This window comes from Pinus tabuliformis, chromosome 3_2, assembly GCF_031772625.1.
Source record: "Pinus tabuliformis cultivar Carrire ecotype Pingquan chromosome 3_2, CPIR1, whole genome shotgun sequence".
In the NCBI taxonomy this organism is placed as follows: Eukaryota; Viridiplantae; Streptophyta; class Pinopsida; order Pinales; family Pinaceae; genus Pinus; species Pinus tabuliformis.
In genome coordinates this window covers 571,782,839-571,804,882 of record NC_142302.1, presented here as the reverse complement: position 1 = coordinate 571,804,882, position 22,044 = coordinate 571,782,839, and the positions used below count along the sequence as shown (strand labels likewise).

General features: G+C 38.8%; 1 protein-coding gene across 1 annotated transcript in view; it reads left to right on the top strand.

Moving 5' to 3' along the window:
- The window catches only part of LOC149181804 (protein RRP6-like 2), a 173,485-nt gene that overhangs the window by 64,174 nt on the left and 87,267 nt on the right, over window positions 1-22,044 (top strand). Inside the window, 1 exon segment of the mRNA XM_089416701.1 lies at window positions 2,709-2,867. Within this exon segment, the coding sequence (XP_089272827.1) occupies window positions 2,709-2,867 (159 nt within the window).

The following is a 22,044-nucleotide window of genomic DNA, read 5'->3' as shown; positions in this document are numbered from 1 at the left end:
CTATGAGGTTTTCCATCAACCACTTTACCTGTCTTTGTTGTAGCCTTTTTTGCAACTTAGGCCACTTCACTGGCTTCTTCTTCAGGACCCAACCTAGTCTTTGGTTCTCCTTTAGCAACATTACTAACGCATCGAGTTCTTCTCTTATCTCAGCTATTTCCTTGTCAAGCTCTGCTTGACTTATCCGTTTCCTACAGATTGTTTGAGCACCCTTCTCCTTCATCTTGTAGCCTTCTTCTGAACCTTCCATATGACTTTCCATAGCCATCTTCTCTTCTGTGTGAGCTCTACACCTGCAACCAATCAACTTCCTTCTAAGTTGATCTTCTCACCAAGCTTCTCCTCTGCCTGGTCTCCAAGTCCTCTTTCCTTAGAACTTGCACTGAGCAATCTTGCTCTCTCTCTGGTTGCTACACTCACTACTCTTAAGGACTCCTCTGTCCATATCTATTCCAAGCCTCAGCTGGAATGAGGTTCTGCTACAATCTCTAAGAACTTTCCAAAGTTCTTCCTACAGTCTTACTGCTGTAGTCCGGTGCCAAACTTTGCATTCATTTAACATGCTGCGAGCTTTTGTACCTTTTTAGTCACAATCTTCACAAGCAAGGCATCCTTGCTCTGATACCAAATGATGCAGGAAAAAAACCACCTAAAGGCAATTTTCCCTATTTTTCCTAGTCACCTTACTCAAGCCTGTGGGTTATGGGCCCACACCTTCTATCATAAGCGTTATATATATGCTTTTTCATTAAAAACTAGGGCCACACAACTTGGTCGAAAATACAGGGAAACCATGGAAAACCCAACCGAAACATATAAGCTAGACTTCAAATATTATACATCCGCGTTCATAAATCGTCGGGTCCGGTTCATCGCCTTTCCGTTGCGCTTCGCTGTCCTTCGTTACCTCCGGTCGTGGATCAACAACTTGCACGACAATCCTCCATCGTTGATCTGTACTCAATGGATCTGACGACTGTTAGAGATTTCGGGTGGACCACTTGCACGATGGTTACCCGCTCGAAAACGCTGTTTTTCTCTCTCCTCGGCTGCTACGTGTCATTGTGTGTATGGAATCGGGTCCGTCTTTGGAAATACCACTTATGGGTTTGGGGCCACCCGATAATCCGTTTACCACCTTATGAAGACCGCTTTTGCTACTTAACGCCCTCGCATCTATGCCATGCGATGATCGTCGAACTATGAGATCCAACGGATCTCATGCACTCTTCGCCTGTTTCCTCCTTGAATTGATTTTGCTAGCTTTTTATGGATTTATGCCTTTCTCAGGTTTCCTCTGCCATCCTCTATTTTCACACCATGACTCCATATATAACAATAATTCGTTTACTCAATGGATCGTTATCGATCCCCATAGTGATCGATTGTCGATCAACATGCCTGCAAATGGAATTTTAAATGATTAACACATATACACAACACAACTGGGAAATGCATAAATACACAGTTCCTCTGTCTCTCTATGTTCGCCGAATTCCGCCTGGATACACATGTTACATAGAATCACTAATGTAACCATAATTTATCATTTCATATTGAATCACACCGTCCACACTTAGAATTAACTCTCCGGCCCTCTTTGGCTTGATTCTTCTAATTAGAGCCTCTGTTTCCTCTAATCTGCCCGTAGGCTTACAAATGCATCGTGAATCCTCTCGCTCTGCCCTTTTTGAAAAGAAAGGAAATACAATATATCTGAGCTAACCATCTCCTCCACAATTGAAGGGATAGACTATACATTTAGAAATCAAATCCTATCCTAAGCTGAACAAACTAAACTACTTGGCTTGATCTCCACGCAGGGAGGATCAACTTGCCACCTATTCTCTCTTTTTCTTAATATTTGGCAACAATATAACTGCTTACATACTTTGCAATTTATAGAAATTAAGTAACCAATTCTTCTTCCAAACTCTCGTTAGCCACAACATGTGACCACACCATCACATTGCTGGCTAGGCCTAGATGCTCCTGCATCAATAGGCTACTTCGTCCCTTGCCACTTGGGTCATTTAATCCTTTCGGAGCATTACATATATGCAGTTGGCAACTGATACACTGCGGGGACAATAAAATGCTGCTATATTTACAGGAAAACATTAGTTGACAGCATTTTTGTTATTTGTTAGTTAGCTATTAACAATAGCCATATTATCAGGGTTTAATGGAAATGATGCATAGTGGTGTGATTAATATTCATATCATATGACATGAGGTATTGAGGTATTGAGAAGTATAATTACTATAGTGATTTTGGTTTAAAACTCACTAAAAATAACCAAATAAATTCCTGTGCATTCCAATTGTTCAGCATGTGTTTAAAGGATGAGGTTCCCAAGAGCAAAGTTAATTTCATTATATTTCTATTATTCAGAATTTCCTCCCTGAGCCTTTTATTGATATCATCACGTCTTCCTCTTTTTGTCCTTCTATCTGGTATAAAGACATGCAAATGTTCCATCAGAGTTTTAAAATCATGGGGAAAAATTAGAATTAAGAAATTAATCATTACCATCTGAGATAAGTTTAGTGGCCTTTCCAGACCTGTCTTTTGTCCAAGTTTTATTTTTATAACGTTTTCATTTAGTTAATTTTAGTGGCCTTTCCTGACTTGTCTTTTGTCAAAGTTTTGTTTTATATGTTTTCATGTAGTAATCTGTCATTTATTTTGTCTTACATGGTGTCAGGTTGATCTTGAGCACAATCAGTACAGATCTTTCCAGGGTTTAACATGTTTGATGCAAATTTCTACAAGAGCAGAGGACTTTGTCGTTGATACCTTGATATTGCGCAAGTACATTGGTCCTTGTTTGAAACACATATTTGCAAATCCTGCTATTAAAAAGGTAATATCTGCATTGTGTGCACATTTCCTGTTTCTGATACATTTCAACATCCAATTCCCTTGAGTTGTCTTTTGAAAAATCACACATATACACACACTGTAGCAACATATGGGTTATTGTCTATATTATATTGACTATGCACTTTTTTTAACTGGACTTTGTGTGTGTGTGTGTGGGGCTTTGTTCAATAAAATGCTTTGGCTATTGATATGATTGAATATGTACAAAGCATTTTGTATTCAGCAACCACCATGAGCATAGTGTCCAAAATCTGCCAATGGCCTATAAGTGTGTGTGAATCTGTTGAATAAAATGATTACTTTAGCTATTAATATGATTGAATATGTACAAGGCGTTTTCCATTCAGCAACCACCATGAGTATAGTGTCCAAAATCCCCCAATATCTAGTTTGAAAACAAAAGTTCCATATAGACTACAATGAAAATCTGCTAGTAACGGTCATTACATAAAAAGGGCCCACTTATCAATTCCCTTTTTTGGGCTTGCAAGGATTTTCTTTCTCAATAATGCTGAGGACCAAGGTCAGCAAATTTTTGTTCGGAGGGTGGGCTGGAGGAGGTCAGCTGCGGTGCTTCTCTCAATGCCAAAATTCCCCAATAACCTAGAAAGGTAGTTGTTTGAAAACAAAAGTGCCATATAGGCTACAATGAAAATCTGCTATACAGCAAGTAGCAACTGTCATAACATAAAAAGGGCACCTATCATTTCCTTGCTTGGGCTTGCGAGGCTTTTCAATCTCAGAAATGATGAGGGCCAAGGTCAGGAACTTTTCATTTGGAGGGTGGGCTGGGGGAGGCAAAGCTGCTGTGATTCTCTCAACCCTCTTGGACAGCTCTAAACCAGGCCTGTGAGACTCAGCAGATTGAGTGCAGGGGTTGTTAGGGGGTTCTCTGCTCATTGTGCATGGTTCCATCCCTCAGTACATAGTCAGCTGATGCAAGTGTTCTTTTTCCCTTTCAATTTTCTTTGTTCGATAGAGATTTAGAGTGTGAATTAGCTTAAATTTGAAAGCAGTGATCCTTTAAACCAGGGAAATCTTCTATCAAGCTTAGCATTTTTGTACAACCATTTGATCCTGTTCTAAAAAGGGAGTAAGATTTCTTTCTAATGACCTGCCAAGCTAATTGAAACACAATGGACCAAGGAAGTTTGTTGCCCATGAGGGCAACCTTCCAGGAAACATGGGAGGGGAGGAATTGATTACAGAGTTTATAGATCCATTTCAAAGTTGGTTGAACAAAATCAGAGAACTCACAAACACGTTGGATGGTTTGATTCCTTCTACAGATTGGGCACACAGGCTGACACAGGCTGAGAAACTCTCATATGTTGGAGTCTATAGCCCAAGGCCAATCCACCCAACATTAGAGACCTGGGAAAATTGCTTCATTGGGCTTGATGAGGGGTTTCTAGATGGCTTTAATGTAGGAAAACCAATTCATCTACCTGGAGATAGCCTCTAGAGCTTGTTGAGCTTGATATCAAGAATTTGCTGATGGCAGAACCAAAAGTAGTTATCAGCAATCTTATATTTTTTTAAAGTCTGTAAAGTAATTCTAGTTCCAATCTTGCCACCACACATCCAGGCACAAACAAAAGTAGCCATCAACAAGTCTATACTTTTAAAGGCCTTGCTACCACATAAATTAGCATCTTAGTGGAAAAAGCTCAATCCACAGATTCAACCTTCGGGTAACTAATAGGAATTGTATCACTGTCTTGTCAATACCACTTCCTCTTCACTTTTAGTTTTAGCTGACTCTTTAGAGGTCAAGGGTTTTAACCCTTAATTATACAATGTTCCACCAAGACTCCGGTGCGGGGAGACGCGGGTGCGGGGAGACGCACAGGGGGGACGTGTGGGAGTACCCTCAAATTTTAGGGAAATTTCGGGGGTGCGGGGAGTCGTCGAGGTATATATATATATATATATATATATATATATATATATTCAAGTTCATATTCATTGTTCACTGTTCAATAATGAAAGCATAAAAATATTAAATAGACAATTGAAATTTGAATCATTGATCTATCCTCATCATTCATTTTGATACATACATGATACATCAAGCATTGAGATTTGAAAAAGAAAATCAGTAATAAAATATTTAAATACTGAAAATTTGAAATACATTGATCGATATCATTCATCATTCATTGATTCAATGGTTCATCATTCTACAATCTAGTAATCTACTTTGATTTAGTAGTGCTATTAAGCAAGCCTCCACCTTATTTGAACTTCTACCACAAAGGCTTCAACCCTACAATTTGGATTCAGAGAACAAGTCTTCGGATTACTTCTTTACAGCTGGAACAGAAGCTTCACATTAACGGTTATTCTATTGTTCTGCAGAGAAGAAATGTCCCAGGTAGCAATTGAAATTTGATACTGAAGCTCGCATAATAAAACCGCAGGAAATCGCAAACCATGCCACAGAGATTATTTCACAGAATGTCACATTTAGAAATAGAAATATTCTACAGGATTCACATTATTTTTAGACCAACTAGACGGCACAAGGATACGAAAAGGTACCACAGAGTTCCTATTACACTCAGGTTTTCCCACTCCATGATTATGTTCAGACTTACACAGGAATTCATTTATTGGTTGTCGTTTATTGGTGATATTTCGGTTTTGAAGACAGTCCAATTTAAAAGAACTGAAACCCGATAGCCCGATAGCTACCACTTGGCACTCGTAGATGGATCGTCGACTGATAGCAAAACAGCAAAACGGAAATTAAAACTTTTTAATATTTATCCTTGACGTTTACCTGGAGGTGGAGCCGCACAGTCGTAGGGTGTCGGGACAGAGGGTTGACGGCTGCGCTGCGGCTCAAACCTGAAAGCTGTGGTCGAATCGAACTTTTAAAGCCGCTGAAGCAACTGCAAACAACAAACTTGCAAACTGGAGCTCGGAGGGACGCAGCACGCTTTCTGAGTTTCTCAACACTGAACAGCAATGACTCTGTGCACCATGCTCTGTCCCTCAGTTCAATGTTCAGTCAAAGTCGGCGCTGGAGCAATGCAAGGCCACTAATCAAATGAGCGGTTTCCCTTTCATGACATGAGTTTTAGGTTTAGCTTTTAGTTTTAATTTTAATTTAAAAAAAAAAATTAATGGTTTTCATTTTTTATTTTAAATTTTAAATTTTTAAGTCATATTAGACAAATCTGAAGGGGGGACGCCCAGGCGCACCCTTTTTGGGGAGTCTAGACTCCCACACTGAGGGGGACGCCCAGAAGCACCCTTTTCGGGGAGTCGTGGGGAGTCGAGACTCCCACACTGGGGAAACGCACCCCCTTGCGTCTCCCCAAGACTCCCCAAAAAGGGTGCGTGGGGAAACGCACCCCCAAGAGACTCCCCGTCCCGGGTGCGTGGGGTGCGAGGGGTGCGTGCACCCGACCCTGGGGGACGCGTCCCCGTGGAACACTGTAATTATATGAGAGCCTAAGTAAATCTTTATATGATCAACCAAAGTGCTGAGATTTCCTTTACTCATAGAATCAATGGATCCAATGATACAACTTTAAAAGAATGATAGATTCAATACTTAGTGATGTAGTGCTTCATATATGTTGATTTATTAAATTATTTTTAATGGGAACTAAACATATGTCACATGAATCCACTTAGATGATAAAGCAACTATGAAATATGTAGATCAAAATTGAATCGGGTTTTATGATACTTAATGAAGGCAAATTTCCAGATTTCTGAAAAGGAATTATACCCAAGAAGAAAGATAAATTCCTCAATAACTCTTAGGTTAAGCCACTCTTTGGTTAATGATATATAAAAATTGAAAGAATTCCAAATTTTTGATTAAATGACAAGTCCAAGATATGTTTGTAACTATGTCCAAACACTAGACTAAATCAAATGGAAAATCTGGTTTATAATATGCGATGGTATATTCCAGATAATCTTAAATTGACACACAACACAACCTTAAGTGAAAGATAACCCTAGTGAATATGAAGCTTATGGTAAATCACAATTTGATCTTTAGTATGTAAACCTTGAAAATAAATTCAAATCATGATTATGAATAGACAAGTCTTTAGTATGTAAACCTTGAAAATAAATTTAAATCATGATTATGAATAGACAAGTCTAAAGTGTGACTGGGATTATGTCAAATACTTGTTCAAATTTGCAGAATATGATTTATCAATTAACTGCTAAATTCCAGTTTTACAATGATGAGTAAAAAAAATATGTGCTTGGATTTACATATGTAAGGTAAATTGCAATTTAGCTTTGAATAATGAATAAATAAAATCTTCCCAAATTATTATTTAAATTCTAGAAATCAGATCTTATCTGTGAAATGTAACTAAATTGATTAGATTGCAAATATGATTTTAAATTGTTGAATCTGATGTTCTATGCTGTAAGAATCACTTATTACAAAACTTCTTTATGTTGTGATATTAGATGAGCAATTGTAGATAGATCATAAATCAAATACATAATAGAAGACAGCCAAGAACAAAATGAGACAGAGGATTTAGGTCCAATGACTAGGGAAAAACCCACAAGGGGAAAACCCAACCAGATTCTTCTTCTATTAGAAATCAATTGTTCAACAGAGATACAGAGTATAATGAGAGATTAAGAGAATGCGTAAGTTCACCCAAATCTGAACAAGTTGTAGCATGAAGATCACTAGTAGTAGCAACAGATGCAGACACTGAACCAACCTTCCCCTCAACTGAATTAACACTGAGACAATGAAGCGCTGAATCAACCTTGGTTCACCAAGATTTGCTCTTACTCTTTAAGTCTCTCACTCACAATCTTCTTTAACTCTCTCTCAAGTTCGAATTCTTCTTTCACAATGCACAAGTAGTGAGGGGAGAAAGAACGAGACACATATATATAGGAGGAGCAACGAGTCCATGCCATAAAGGAGGGGTAACTCGCATGCCAAGGGGAGTGTAACTCATGCCTATTTAGGAAATGTAACCCATGCCATTAAGGAGGTACGCACACCTTTGTAACTTATGTTTTTAAGAGAGAGAGAGAGAGTGTAACATATGCATTAAAGAGTGCGTAAGAAGAATATTTTATGACATGCTTTTATTGAGTGTAAGAGAATCTTTTATGACGTGCTTTAATGAGTGTAAGAGAGTGTAAGAACATTAATGAGTGTAAGAGGAATATGCCATGCCAATAATGAGAGTGTAATAGGAATATGCCATGTCAATAATGAGAGTTTAAGAGAACATTATTGAAAGCCATGATTGAGTGTCTTGAAATCCTTTTAATAATAATAATAGTAACATATGCATTAATTGAGGGGAGTTACATATGACATGATTGAGTCCCATGATTGGGTGACTTGAATTTCTTTTTAATAATAATAATAATAATAACAATAATAATGATGATTAAGTAAAAATTGAACAATTAAGATTGATTAAGAATAAGTTAAGTGATTTTCCATCATCTGTACTTGATTACCAATTGAAGCAAGGTGATTTACTATTTTAGGAAAGTCATGCTTGAGAGGATAAACATGACTTTCTATTTTTAGAAAGTCACTCTAGAATAGTTAGAAATGAGATTTTATGCAAGGAAATTCATTCCTTAGCTGCCAATTTTCAACAACCTTAAGATTTTGTGCAGAGAAGGCTTGCTTGATGAAGCTCTCTATATTCTCCACTCGATGGACTTCTGTGGGGAAATCCTTGTGGATGCCCAAATATACCATATGCTATTGGATTGCTGCACTGATATTTTTTGAAATGCAATCAATATGACTCGCTTGTTCCCAATTTATCTTATCAGAGGATTTACCCAGAATGCGAAATCGATATTAGAGGGTCCAGACAACAATTTTGTCCACATTTCTTGCTAAATTGTGCGAAAATCCAAATGACCAAGAGTTCATAGGTCGAGATGGGGGTCCAGTAGCAAAAGCTTGGGTGACCTGTTTGAAGTTAGCGCTTAGTTTCAAGGCATTTTCTTCATTGGAAAAGGCCCAAATAACAATGTGTCTACTAAGAGGTGAAGCTTTATTATGGTGGGTAAACAAAGAGAGTGAGATGCAAGTCAACCCATTGCAAGTTTCTTGGGAGATGTTTAAGGAAGCCTTAGAATCAGATACTTGTCAGAGGAATACAAACACCAACAAATAGGAGTTTTCCACGCAACATGAAAGAATGGTAGATCAATCAAAGAGTATGGAGCTGAATTCTATGTATTGGTCTAGCATGTGGACGATGTTGCAGATGATAAATGTCAAGCTGAAAGATTCTTACATGGGCTTGATTCGTTGGTTCGAGTGGAAGTTGCCATGTGGAAACCCACTAGTTTGGCTAGACAGGTCTAGAGGATGATAAATATGAAAGCTCAAATGAAGGCTTATGAAATTACATTGAAGGAACTCCAAAGGGTGCGTTAGATGTTGAGAAATCTAGGGGCAACAATATTAGGTGATTTGTCTTACTTTGATAACTGATTGTGATGTATTTTTACTTAACTCGATTATCTTCTTCTTTGTCTTGACTATAGTTAATGTTTTTATCATCAAACAACTACCAAATAGTAGATGACAATGAGACAAGAGGACACAAGATATAGGTGATCAGCCAAGGCCAAAAACTTTCCACTTGAAAGGAAAACCCACAAGAATTCTTCTTTTCTTATAGAACTTCAATTGATGAATTCCAAGACCTAGAGCCTTGACCAAAAACCCCTCCAAGACCAAGTCAATGCCTCTTTTTGATGAGATTCTCTTTGCAGCGACTTCAACCTTAGCAACCGCCGCAATTTGACCCCTAGCTGCAATTTTGACTTATCTTTCTGCAATTTCGGCCTACCTGCAACTTCTGCAATTTTCAGCCCCTACTACAGAAACCCTAGACCACATGTGTAAGGAGAAATCTGCCGTCTTTTCCCTTCGCTTGGTCTCTTTCTTCTTCCTAGTGAGTTTGGTCCTCAAAACTGTCCTAATAGGCATCAAAACTTAACTCTTTGATGGTATTGCAACTCAGCTTCCCTGAAACAAATTGTAGCCCTAATTTGTTCACACATGTGAAGTGTAGGAGGCCCAGAAACAATTCAGTCTTCTTTCTTCTTCTCTTCGCTATCCAATAGGCTTCTTGTCCTTACTTTTTCACACTTCGTTCTTGCTTCTTGATGCTTGATTAAGATCCTTCTGAATGAGGCCGAAAGATCCTATATATAGACCTTTATGAGAGTTGTGATAGGTCGACATGACCTTCTAGATAGGCCGACTTGCTTCTTTGAAGGCCGACTTGCTTGTTAGCACTTGACGAGCTGTTGGAGGGTCATTTGACTCTATTTTGACCCAAATAAAATTTCTTTACAATATGTAACATGCCTAAAAGGGTCTTCATATATGACAATGACTCGTTTGACTTGTAGACTCAATGACAAGCCCTAGAAGCACTCAATGGGAGCTTGACCTAAAAATAAATTTCCCTTGAGCATGAAACCCATGCCTCAAGAATAACAGTAATAAACTTTTTTTTTCTCTTTTCATTAAATACATAAAATTATGATTATATGTCTTTATGAAGATCCAACCTAGTTATGTATTTCAACATTAGAAAGGTAGGGGGACACTGATATGGATTTTAGGGAAAACAAAACAATGTTGCTAGGATTGCTAGTGCAACTTTTGGGATGCCTTCAAAAGGACGTAGGGTCAACCCTACTTGAAAGGAACTAATGGTAGAGGCAGAGGGGTTGGTGACCAATGATAGGGACAAATCCATAATTGAGGTCAATTGGAATGTTGGAATTGTAGAGGTTCAAATTATAGAAATGATCGTTTGAAGTTTTAAGTTGGGCTTAGACAATATGGACGCAAAGCAAAAGGAGAAAAACCACAAACCCAAAATTGAATTCATGCCACCATAAGCCATTGCCAGGCTGAGCACGAAGCCATAGTTTTGAAGTTTACAAGTATGATAAAGAACATTCCTTTCTTAATGTTATTTGATTTAGGTGCCACTAATAGTTTTATTTCCCCTTCGGCTCTGGTTAGATGGGGATTGACAACTCATGATCAAAGTGAATTTAGGATGGTAGAAATGGCATCTGGCTCTCATCAATCTATAAGCTCACTGGGAAAGGATTGCGTTGTTAACAATGGGGGCTGTGACACCAAGATGAACCTGTATAGCATGAATTTGGGAACTTATGGCTTAATTGTAGGAATAGATTGGCTTGAACCTCATCGAGCTTTAGTGGATTGTTATATAAAGATGGTTCTCTTCCAAAATGACCAGGGAGAATCCACAGTAATCAAGGGAATTAAACATGATGTTACCTTACACCTTATTTTAACCAAGAAGGTTAATAAGTCTATAAGGAAAGGGTGCAAAATTTATGCAATATAGATGGTTGATGTCAAAGGAAAATCCTCTGATAAGTTGCACCCGATACTTTTGGAATTTGCAGATGTATTTCCTCTAGAGCTACTGGGCTTTCCTCTTGTCCGAGAAATTGATTTCTCCATTTCCTGAAACCTAGAACATAACCCATATCAAAAACACCTTATCGAATCACTGCTCTCGAACTTAATGAGTTGAATATGTAACTTGAGGAACTTCTTGATCAAGGATTGATTCATCCTAGTGTATCACCCTGGGGTGCACCGATGAGTGAAGAAAAAGGATGGAACCCTTTGGTTATGTATTGATTATCACGATCTAAACAAAGCCACCATTAGAAACATGTATCCCATGCCTTGCATTGATAACCAACTACAAGGAGCTTCACTATTTTCCAAGATAGACTTATAGTTAGATACTACCGACTAAGAATTAAAGAGGGGAACATGATGACATTTAGAACAAGATATGGACACTATGAGTTTATTATAGTACTATTTGGGTTGACTGATGCTCCAAAAACATTAATGGACTCGATGAACAATGTTTTCTACAAATATTTGGACCGTTTTGTCCAAGTTTTCCTAGATGCCATCCTCATTTGCTACCACAATGAATAAGAGCATCAAGAGCACTTGGGATTGGTACTTCAATGCCTTAGAGAACATAAATTGTATGAAGAACTTACTAAATGTTCTTTTTATTTAAGATAGAGATTTAATATCTAGGCCATACCATCAGTGGGAAAGGCATTGCAGTGGATTGTAGCAAGATTGAAACTATAATTTATTGGCCTACTTTTAAGAATATTAAAAAAGTATGCATATTATGGAAGATTTGTGGAAGGATTCTCACGGATTTCCAATCTAATCACAACCCTCCAAAGGAAAGGTGTTAAGTTTGAATGGAGAGGTGAGTGCGAGGGAGCATTTAATGAGCTAAAACATTGATTGACATCCGCTCCAATCTTAAAAGTGCCTGACATGGACAAGGACTTGTGTATGCACAGATGCATCAGGGGAAGGGTTAGGTGCAGCCCTGATGCAAGGAGGAGGGGCTATTGCTTACGCTTTGTGCAAACTCAAGACCCCTAAAATCAATTACGCCACTCATGATCTAGAATTAGCTGTAGTTGTAATGGCCCTGAAACTATGGAGACATTATCTAGTGGGACACCAGTTCGAACTAAAAACAGATCATGAAAGCCTTGAACATATCTTCACCCAAAAGGATCTTAATGCTCAAAAACTACATTGGAGTGAGTTAGTGAATATGATTTCAAGGTATCTTTCGTCAATGGAAAGGAAAATAAGGTTGCAAATGCTTTAAGTGGAAGACTCGAAGTTTATTCAATATTATCATTGAAACTAGACCTAAGAGATCGGATTTTAAACTAGTTTATAGGAGACCAACAATACCAATGAATAAAATTTATCTTACAAGGAGTACTAGTGACATCCAAGCGGAAGGATGCACCTTAGAGAATGATGGATTGTCATGACATAGAGGTAAGATGTATTTGTCAAATGATGACGAACTTAGGATTTTTATAATGAAGGAAACCCACCAATCCCCTTGTGCTTCTCATCCAGGCGTAAAGAAAATGTATGCGGACTTGAAAAGGCTATTTTTTGGACAAGAATGAAAAAGGATATAAGAGTTTGTGTCTCAATGTTTGGAATTTCAATATGTTAAGGTTGAACATCGTCACCTTGCAAGCCTTCTACATCCACATGATATACCAGAGAGCAAGGGGGAAGTTGTTTCAATGGATTTTGTGGGAGGTTTACTTATGACCTCCTAGAGATATGATTGCATTATGGTCATTGTGGATAAATTAACTAAGAGTGCTCACTTCATTCCAGTTAAAAGCACCTTTGAGGCAACAACCATTGCTCAGGTTTTCCTAAAAGAAATAATTTTCCTTCATGGAGTACCATGGATAATTATATTATATAGAGATTCACAATTTGCTTCTAGATTTTGGCAATGCCTACTACATTCTATGGTAACATAACCATCTTCAATAATGCATATCATCTAGAGACGGATTCTAAAGTAGAGAGAGTAAACCAAATATTAGATGACACATTGAGAATGTATGTCATGGACCAATAAAATTGATGGAAGAAATATCTTCCCTTAGTGGAATTTGTATACAACAACAATTATCACATTTCAATTTAGGCAGCTCTCGTCTAAGTCTTATTTGGAAGGCGATGCCCTGCTCCGTTAAGCTGGGATCTATTAGAGGATTGAGTCATGCTAGGACCCCTCTGGCTGCTCAATGTAGATCTCTTCCTAAACCACTTCATTGAGGAAAGTTGTCTTGACATTCGTCTTGTGGATCCTCCACCCCAACTGTGCTGCCAATGCAAGTATGGTCTTGATAGACGAGCACCTTTCCATTAGGGCAAAAGTCTCCTCATAATCAATCCCCTCAATCTGTGAGAAGCCCTTGCCCACAAACCTAGTCTTGTACTTCTCCATACTACCATTTGCTGCATGCTTCACCTTATACAACCACCTAAAGCGAACCACTAATTTGCCCTTAGGTCTAGGACAACCTCCCAAACATCATTCTTCATGAAGGAGTTCTACTCCTCCACCATGGCATCCAACCAAACCTGTTGGGAAGTTGCCTCTTCAAAAGAAGATGGCTCATAATCTATTAACTTTATCATTAGTGCCATGTATCTTGTGTATTTATCTAGTGGTTTGCGTTGTCTGTGCAAGGAACTAGGAGTTCCAACCTGCTCCTGAGCTTCCTGCACCAACCTGTCATCCAACTTGGTCCTCCTCATCCCTTCACTCGGAGTCACTGTGTGTGAGTGGATCCTCCACTCAATCTGCTCTATGCTCCTCATCATGTGGTGGTTTCACATCATCCTCATGGAATGTCCTCTTGCCCTTAGGCAAGGACTGAATCTGTGAATCTGACTGAGGCTCCTCCTTGGGAGCTAGAAGCTCCTCTTTTGGTGACATGCTTAGCTCTTGCTCTAGAGAACTTGTCATGGCTTTCTCCTCATCAATTCTCACTTCCCTTCTCAAAGCAATTTTTTTGAGAGAGGGAATGTACACCCTGTAAACATGAGCTATCTCAGTATAGCCCACAAAGATCCCCCTCTCTGTAGTGGGCTCCAACTTCTTCCTGCCATCTTTGGACACATGACAATACACCATGGACCCAAAAATGCGAAAGTGGGAGACATCAGGCTTCCTACCAGTGAAAGCCTCCTTAGGTGTAATCATCCCAAGAACTCTGTGAGGACTCCTATTCTGCAAGTACACAATAGTGTTGCAAGCCTCTGCCCACAAGGATAAGGGCAACCCTTGGTCATGCAACATGGCTCTAGCAACCCCAACAATACTCCTATTCTTCCTCTCTGCAACCCCATTCCGTTGAGGATTATGGGGTGCAATCAACTTTCTATGATGCCCTCCTTGGCACAAAAATATCTGAAGGCATTGGAGACAAACTCTCCTCCATTATCACTCCCCAGGGACTTGATTTTCTTTTTTGTCTCATTCTCCACTAAGGCCTTGAATTCCACAAACTAGGAATAGACCTCATCTTTCTTCTTCATGAAATAAATCCAACAATTATGAGAAAAATCATCAATGAAGATCACATAATACTTGCGTTTGGCAAGCGAACTATGGAGAAGGGGCCATAAACATCTAAATGAACTCTCTCCAGAGTAACTCCAACTCTGCTATCTTGGCCCTGAAAGGAAAATTTGGCATACTTTCCAAGAGTGCATCACTTGCACAGATCTTGCTGATCAAGGGTGCACTATGGTAGCCCTGTGGCAATCTGTTGAAGTATCTTAAATGCTCCATGATGTAGATGTCCCATGCGCTTGTGCCAGAACTCTCCAACATCTCGGCCCTAAACAAACTTTGCCTTGCTGCTCAGGGATGCACATGCATCAACCTACAATTTGTAGAGGTTCTTGATACTGACACTAATCTGCTTAACCTGACTTGAAGCAAAATCCTCGAGGTAGGCCTTCCCTTTGCTGAATACTACATCACACCCTTTGTCTTCAAGGAATGCTACCGAGACAAGGTTTTTCTTCAATCCTAGAACATATATCACATTCCTGAGATGGAGAAGGGAACGAGACTTCCTCTTAAAGCTCTCTGTATCTACTCCTTTGGTCATGTATCTACCATTATCTCCAAGCTCGATATGGAATTGCATGTCTTTCTCCTCCAAATTGCTGAAGAAATCTTTATTCCATGTCACATGGAATGAAGCCCTTGAATCAATGTTCCACACACTACCTCGAACTAAGCTTGCCATGCAAGCTATCAGAGAAAATTCCAATTCAAACTGAGAAGAGAGTGCTTCTTCGCCTGTTGTTGCTGCAATATGCTTGCTGGATTTCTTGTTTGGACATTTTGTAGCATAATGTCCAAAATCATGACAATGAAAACACTTATCTTGCTAAGATCCTTCTATTTTTTGCCTTCCATTTTGACTAGACTCGGTCTTGCCTTGGGCCTTCTTGCCATTGGCTTTCTCCCCTTTGCTAGCTAAAGCAAATTTCTCCTCATATTTTGTCCTAGCTGAGACTCCATCCCTTGTGTTCCTCCTTATCTCTTCCTGCACAAGATCTGACCACAGTCTCTCCCAATCAGGGAGCTTATCTCTGCCATTCACTGCATCCTAGAAACTTTGCCAAGATTTGGGAAGCCCAAGAAGAGCAAGGCTCACAAGATCTGTTGGTGGAATTGTCTCCCCAACACCTCCAAGTTTGTCTCTCACTTGAACCAACCTTGATAGATATGTAACGATAGGCTCATTCTTGCCCATTTGAATGTTCCTCAATTTGTCCTTCAAAGCAAGTTTCCTCACATCACTATTGCTTTCAAACAGATCAGTAAGTGTCTTCCACATCTAGAATGCTGTATTCGTCCCATGCAAATTTGGAACAATATGGTCTCTGACTCCTTCTAGGATCATCCTCCTAGCTGTGGCAATTTCCTTCTTCCATTGAGCCAGTTGTTGTGCATTAGTTGCAGGAGGTTGAGGAATATTAGTCTTGATGTATTCCAAAGCCCCATTATCATCTAACACAGCCTCCATTTTGTCCTTCCATGCACAAAAGTTCGAAGTCCCTTCTAGGGCATGCTCTGTCCTCAAACCATAGAATGGCATGATTCTTGCACTAACTGATCTTCTCTCTATCGCACTTTGAATCTGATCAAGGAACTCGGTCTTTATAATGTTTTTTGCTCTGATACCATGTAGAAAATCCTTGAAACCTTGCAATTTCTAATGAGAGCAAACTGATCACAAAAGACACAAGATTTCTCTACCAAAAATATGTGGAATGAAAACAATGAATAGAAACACGATCACACATAGAACATAAAATATATTTAGGGATCCCTACTGGGAAAAGCCCCTCTTGCTTGTATTAAATCAACTGAGCAATCTGATATATTATATAGAAACTACTTCAAGCCTAAAGCTCCTTGCAATACTTATCAACTCTCTACAAGACTTGCCCAACACTTAGGAAAATGAGACCTTCTAGGGGCCTCCTATTTCCTAGTGTAGAGTTGCCCCTAAAAAATAGGAAATTCTCCTATTTCCTTGTGCAATTCCCAAGAGAAATAGCTCAACTTGATTCTCAAGCCTGTACACCAAAACTTGTTGTACAACGATGATTACACTTGTGCCTTCATCCAATCTCAATAGGTGATTTGAATTGCATGACCTAGGGCTAAATTTAGCAGCTGTTGTTGTTAACTGAGAGTAAGTTGAGTTAACACAAGTCAACTACTCAACTAAACTCATGTCTATCTCTATTCTAGAACTAGAGATCAATTAACTGATAGACACTAGAGTTAACTCCACTAGATAGCTAATTTTAGCCATCAACTAGTCCACAAATCACTGTTGCCATCTAACTCTAATTAATTGACTAAACTCAATGATAGGCTGCATCACACATGTTAATTGAAAGCTAACTCAAGCAACTATGAGATTGAATTCAAATTGAAATTTTTGACTAAGGCACAAGTCAAAAAAGCCATTGTTTGCCACATTTTCAACCCCCTATAACCAGTGTTCCACGGGGACGTGTCCCCCTGGGTCGGGTGCGCGCACCCCTCGCACCTGGGACGAGGGGATGTCTAGGGAAATGTTTCCCCACGCCCCCTTTTGGGGAGATATGGGGAGATGCAGGGGGGCGTTTCCCCAGTGTGAGGGACGTGACTCCCCAAAAGGGGGACGCCATGGCATCCCCCCTTAAAATGGGCTATGCATCCCCCCTTAAATTTTCTTGTAATCAATGATTTATGACAGGGGAAGCCTAGTATTTGACCATATTGCCCTACTAATGCTATGCATTTCATGGTAACGTTCAATTCTTAAAGTAAAAGTGACATTCTCCTTTATCTTTCATTTTCAATGAAAGATAAAGGAGAATGTCACTTTTACTTAAATTTTTAACATTACCATGAAATGACTCGGGATGTTTGAGAGTGGTTTTGACCTCATTGGATTTCATATGGAGAAAGTAGAATTTTAGATCTCACTCAAAATCCATCAGACTTAACAAATTTTCAGGAATTCAGGATTCAATGGATTGCAATGTTTCCATTGCATTTTGTCATGTACAAGGGTATGGAATTAGTACTTAATCAAGAGCACCAAGCCCTCTATGTACTTTAGAGTGACCTTTAGACTCATCACTCCACTATTTTTGAGTTTTAGTTATATCAATTTACTATTCCAACCTTCAGATTTCAATATCTATTATAGTCTATTTTGCTTAGTGCTAATTAGATTCTAGAATGATGAATTTTAATTTTAAATCAATTTAGAATCTAGAATTTAGAATGATGAATGATGAAATTACTTTTTAAATCAATGTAGATTCTAGAATGGTGAGTAATGAATGATGAATATGGATCAGGGTATTTCATTATTGAATCTCGTGGTCTATGGATGAATCATGTATGTATTAGTAACGATGATGAGTATGGATCAGTGTATTTCATTATTTAATTCAATTATGTATGTATCATTGTATTTATGCTTTCATTATCGAATATGAATTTGAAATATATATATATATATATATACATATATATATATATATATATATGTATATATATATATATATATATATATATATATATATATATATATATATATATATATATATATATAAAAAAGAAAAAATTATATACCTCGACGTCCCCCCATACCCTCTAAATTTCCCTAAAATTTGAGGGTACTCCCACAGGTCCCCCTTGTGCGTCTCCCCATAGCCACGTCTCCCCGTCCCAGAGTCTTGGTGGAATATTGCCTATAACATCTCCTTGTTCAATTGTAGCCGTACTCTGTTTTTGTTCTATGCTGATCATGCCTAGCTTGTATATTTCATGTGATTTCTAGAAGGTCTCTTGTACATGTAGATGGATTTGCATGATCATCTCAACAATTTAGTCTGCCCTTAAGGCACCCCTTATAAGACCCTCCCTCACTTCTCCTTGCTGCCCATATGTAGTATTTATAAGCGAAGGCTGCAAATATCCAAAACAAGTTTCAAATGGGGACTCACTAGTAGAAGTGTGGACTGTTTTATATTAAGTGTGTTGTATATATATCAGATTTTCATCCCAAGTGTTTAGATGTTTTTGATTGTAACCCCTCAAAAGCTGTACCATAGTTTTGTTGACTACTTATGTTTGCCCATTGTCCGTGGATGGAATGTCGTAGATCTCTTGACCTTCGTGTCCATCTTCACCCACAATATAGTCCAAAATGCACTAAGAAATCTTGTGTCCCTATTTGAAATGATGCTCCTTAGTAACCTAAAGTGCACCCAAACTTGTCCAAAGAACATGTTTGTCGCTTCTTGTCCACTGATGGTCTTTTCACAGGGCATTAGAACACACATCTTGTTGAACTTGTAAATTGCTACGAACCGATAGTCAGGTTCCTTCCTGGTTGTTGATAAACCCCCCACAAAGTCCATGTAAATGTTTGCCCAAGGATGAGTGGATATAGGCAAGGGATGATATAGACCTTGCTTCTTGTTACTAGGCTTGCTGGTACAACAAAGCATGCATCCTATTAAGAACATAACTACCTTTTCTTGTAGTCTAGCCCAATATATATACCTCTGCAAGTTATCCATGATCTTCCCTACACCAAAGTGATCTACAACCTTGGAGGTGTGAGCCTCTTTGATTAGCTGCAGTCGCTTACCTTTAGGAACATATAACTTATCCATAGTGTGACCCATTTTAGAGATGGTAGTCAACTGCCTTGTCACCATTGTGCACATATCTCTTGCTTTGCAACTGCTGAAATACCTCCATGAAGTCGTCATCCTTTGTATATGCCTCTTTGTATGCATCCTGGGCAAAAGGCTCTATGTGCATAAGTGTTCCCAAAGCCGTGATCGTTGATGTGGGTGGGCTTGAAAGCATGTCAACCAACTTGTTTATGCTTCCCTTATTGTACTTGATCACTAAATGAAATTGTTGTGAAAACCCCATCCACTTGTAATGCTTGGTTTGTTGTAGCTTATTTTGGGCTTGCATGTACTTTAGTGGGCGATGATCTGTGTGGACTACTGTCTTCTTTGCCATCAGATAGTGTTTCCACTTCACAACATGCACCAGGGTGTATAGCTCCTTGTCGTAGGTATGGTAGTTGAGAACTGCCCGATAAAATACTTCAGAATGGTAGCATGCAAGCCTTCCTCCCTGCATTAAGACTGCTCCTATAACATACCCATTTGCATCCATCTCTACTTTGAAGAGTTGTTGGATGTTTCATAACACCAAAACTGATGCTTGATTAATCTTCTTCTTTAACTCATCAAAGGCCTCAACTGACCCTTTCTCTGTTGGAAACTCTTGCCACTCATTGTTATGTTGTGGAGTGGTTTTGCTATTGCTGACAATGAGGCTATGAATTCCCTCAGGCATTGTGCTGCTCTAGTGAAACTCTTGATCTCAAATACATTAATAGGCATTGGCCACTTCATGATGGCCTCCATCTTGGCAGGATCTATTTTCAATTGCCCTCCACCTATCACATATCCCAGATGCACCAAAGATAGTTGTGCAGACCCACTCTTCTTGAGATTTCTTAGCAACTTGTGCTTCTTTAATGTCTCTAGCACTTGCATCAAATGTGATATGTGCTCCTCCTTGGTAGCACTGTATACCAATATATCATCCAAATAAATAATAACAAATGAATATATAAAAAGGCGCAATATATTATTCATTAACCTCATAAACGTAGTTGGTGCATTGCATAGGCCAAATGACATGACTAACTACTCATACAAACCTTGCTTGGTTTTGAAGGCGGTCTTCTAGGTTTCCTCTTATCTGACTCAAACCTGGTGATACCTTGACTTTAAGTCCAACTTGGTAAAGTATTTGGCTTGCTGCAACTGATCTAGAAGATTATTTATCCTTGGTAGGGAGTTCATGTTTTCGAATGTATTTTTGTTTAATGCCTTGTAAAGCTGTAATCAATACACATCCACCAAGTCCCATCCTTATTTGCACTATGATGATGGTTGGCCCACATGATCAGGTACTTGGTGTAATGATACACTGTTCCAATAGTTGCTGCACTTCTTCTTCACCTCATGTTCCTATATAATGGATTGCCTGTAGAGCCCAATGTTTTGCAATAGAGTGTTCAACCACAACTAGATCTTGTGCTTCACTTCCCTCTCGGTGGTATCCCTTTAGGCTCACGAAAGACACCTCTGGACGTCTGTAGCAACTCCTCCAGTTGTTATTTTTGCTCCTTAGTACACCCTCCAGGGATGAGTTAGCTCTCATTGACACTTCTATAGATTTTCTCTTGAAAATAACAAAACATACTTCTTGCTAGAATTGATCAACATTTTGCCCTGGTTGGCACTTACTAGCGAGATCTCCGACTTGCCCTTGTCCATGTAAGATGATGAAGGATTTTTCCATCCTTGATGAGTCAGTACTTGTTGGTTCTTCTTCTAACGATCACATCTCGCATGTACATAAAGGGACTCCTAAACACAACACCACATACATATAGTGGAACTACATCCAATGCACCTTTATCAATAAAGTCAATGATGATTTTGCCTAAATCAATAAATTTGATTTTGCACTATTTGGTTATATTTGCCTCCAGATTGACCCATCCCAATGGATTTCAGCTAGGATGTGTTAAATCTCCTAATATTAACGCAATATTTTTTTTTCTCGGAACAATTATTTATTCCCAACAATTTATTTTATTAACCAAATAAATTCTGAATTGTTGAAAAATAAAATCACTAGTGTTTTAGCTTCCAGAAATTAATATGTAGTGGAATTTAAATCAAAGGGTGTTCTTGTTTTCAAACGTATTTTTGTTTAACGCCTTGTAATCAATACACATCCGCCAAGTCCTATCCTTATTTGACACTATGATGATGGGTGACCCACATGGTGAGTTACTTGGTCTGATGATACCCTGTTCCAATAGTTGTTGCACTTCTTCTTCACCTCACGTTCCTCTATAACTGACTGCTTGTAGAGCCTAATGTTTTGCAATAGATTGTTCAAACTTCAACCACAACTGGATCTCGTGCTTCACTTCCCTCTTGGTGGTATCTCTTTAGGCTCTTGGAAGACACCTCAGGACATCCGTAGCTTCTCTTCCAGTTGTTTCTATTCCTTAGTACACCCTCTAAGGATGAGTTAGCTGTCATTGACTCTTCTATAGATTGATTTTCTATTGAAAATAAC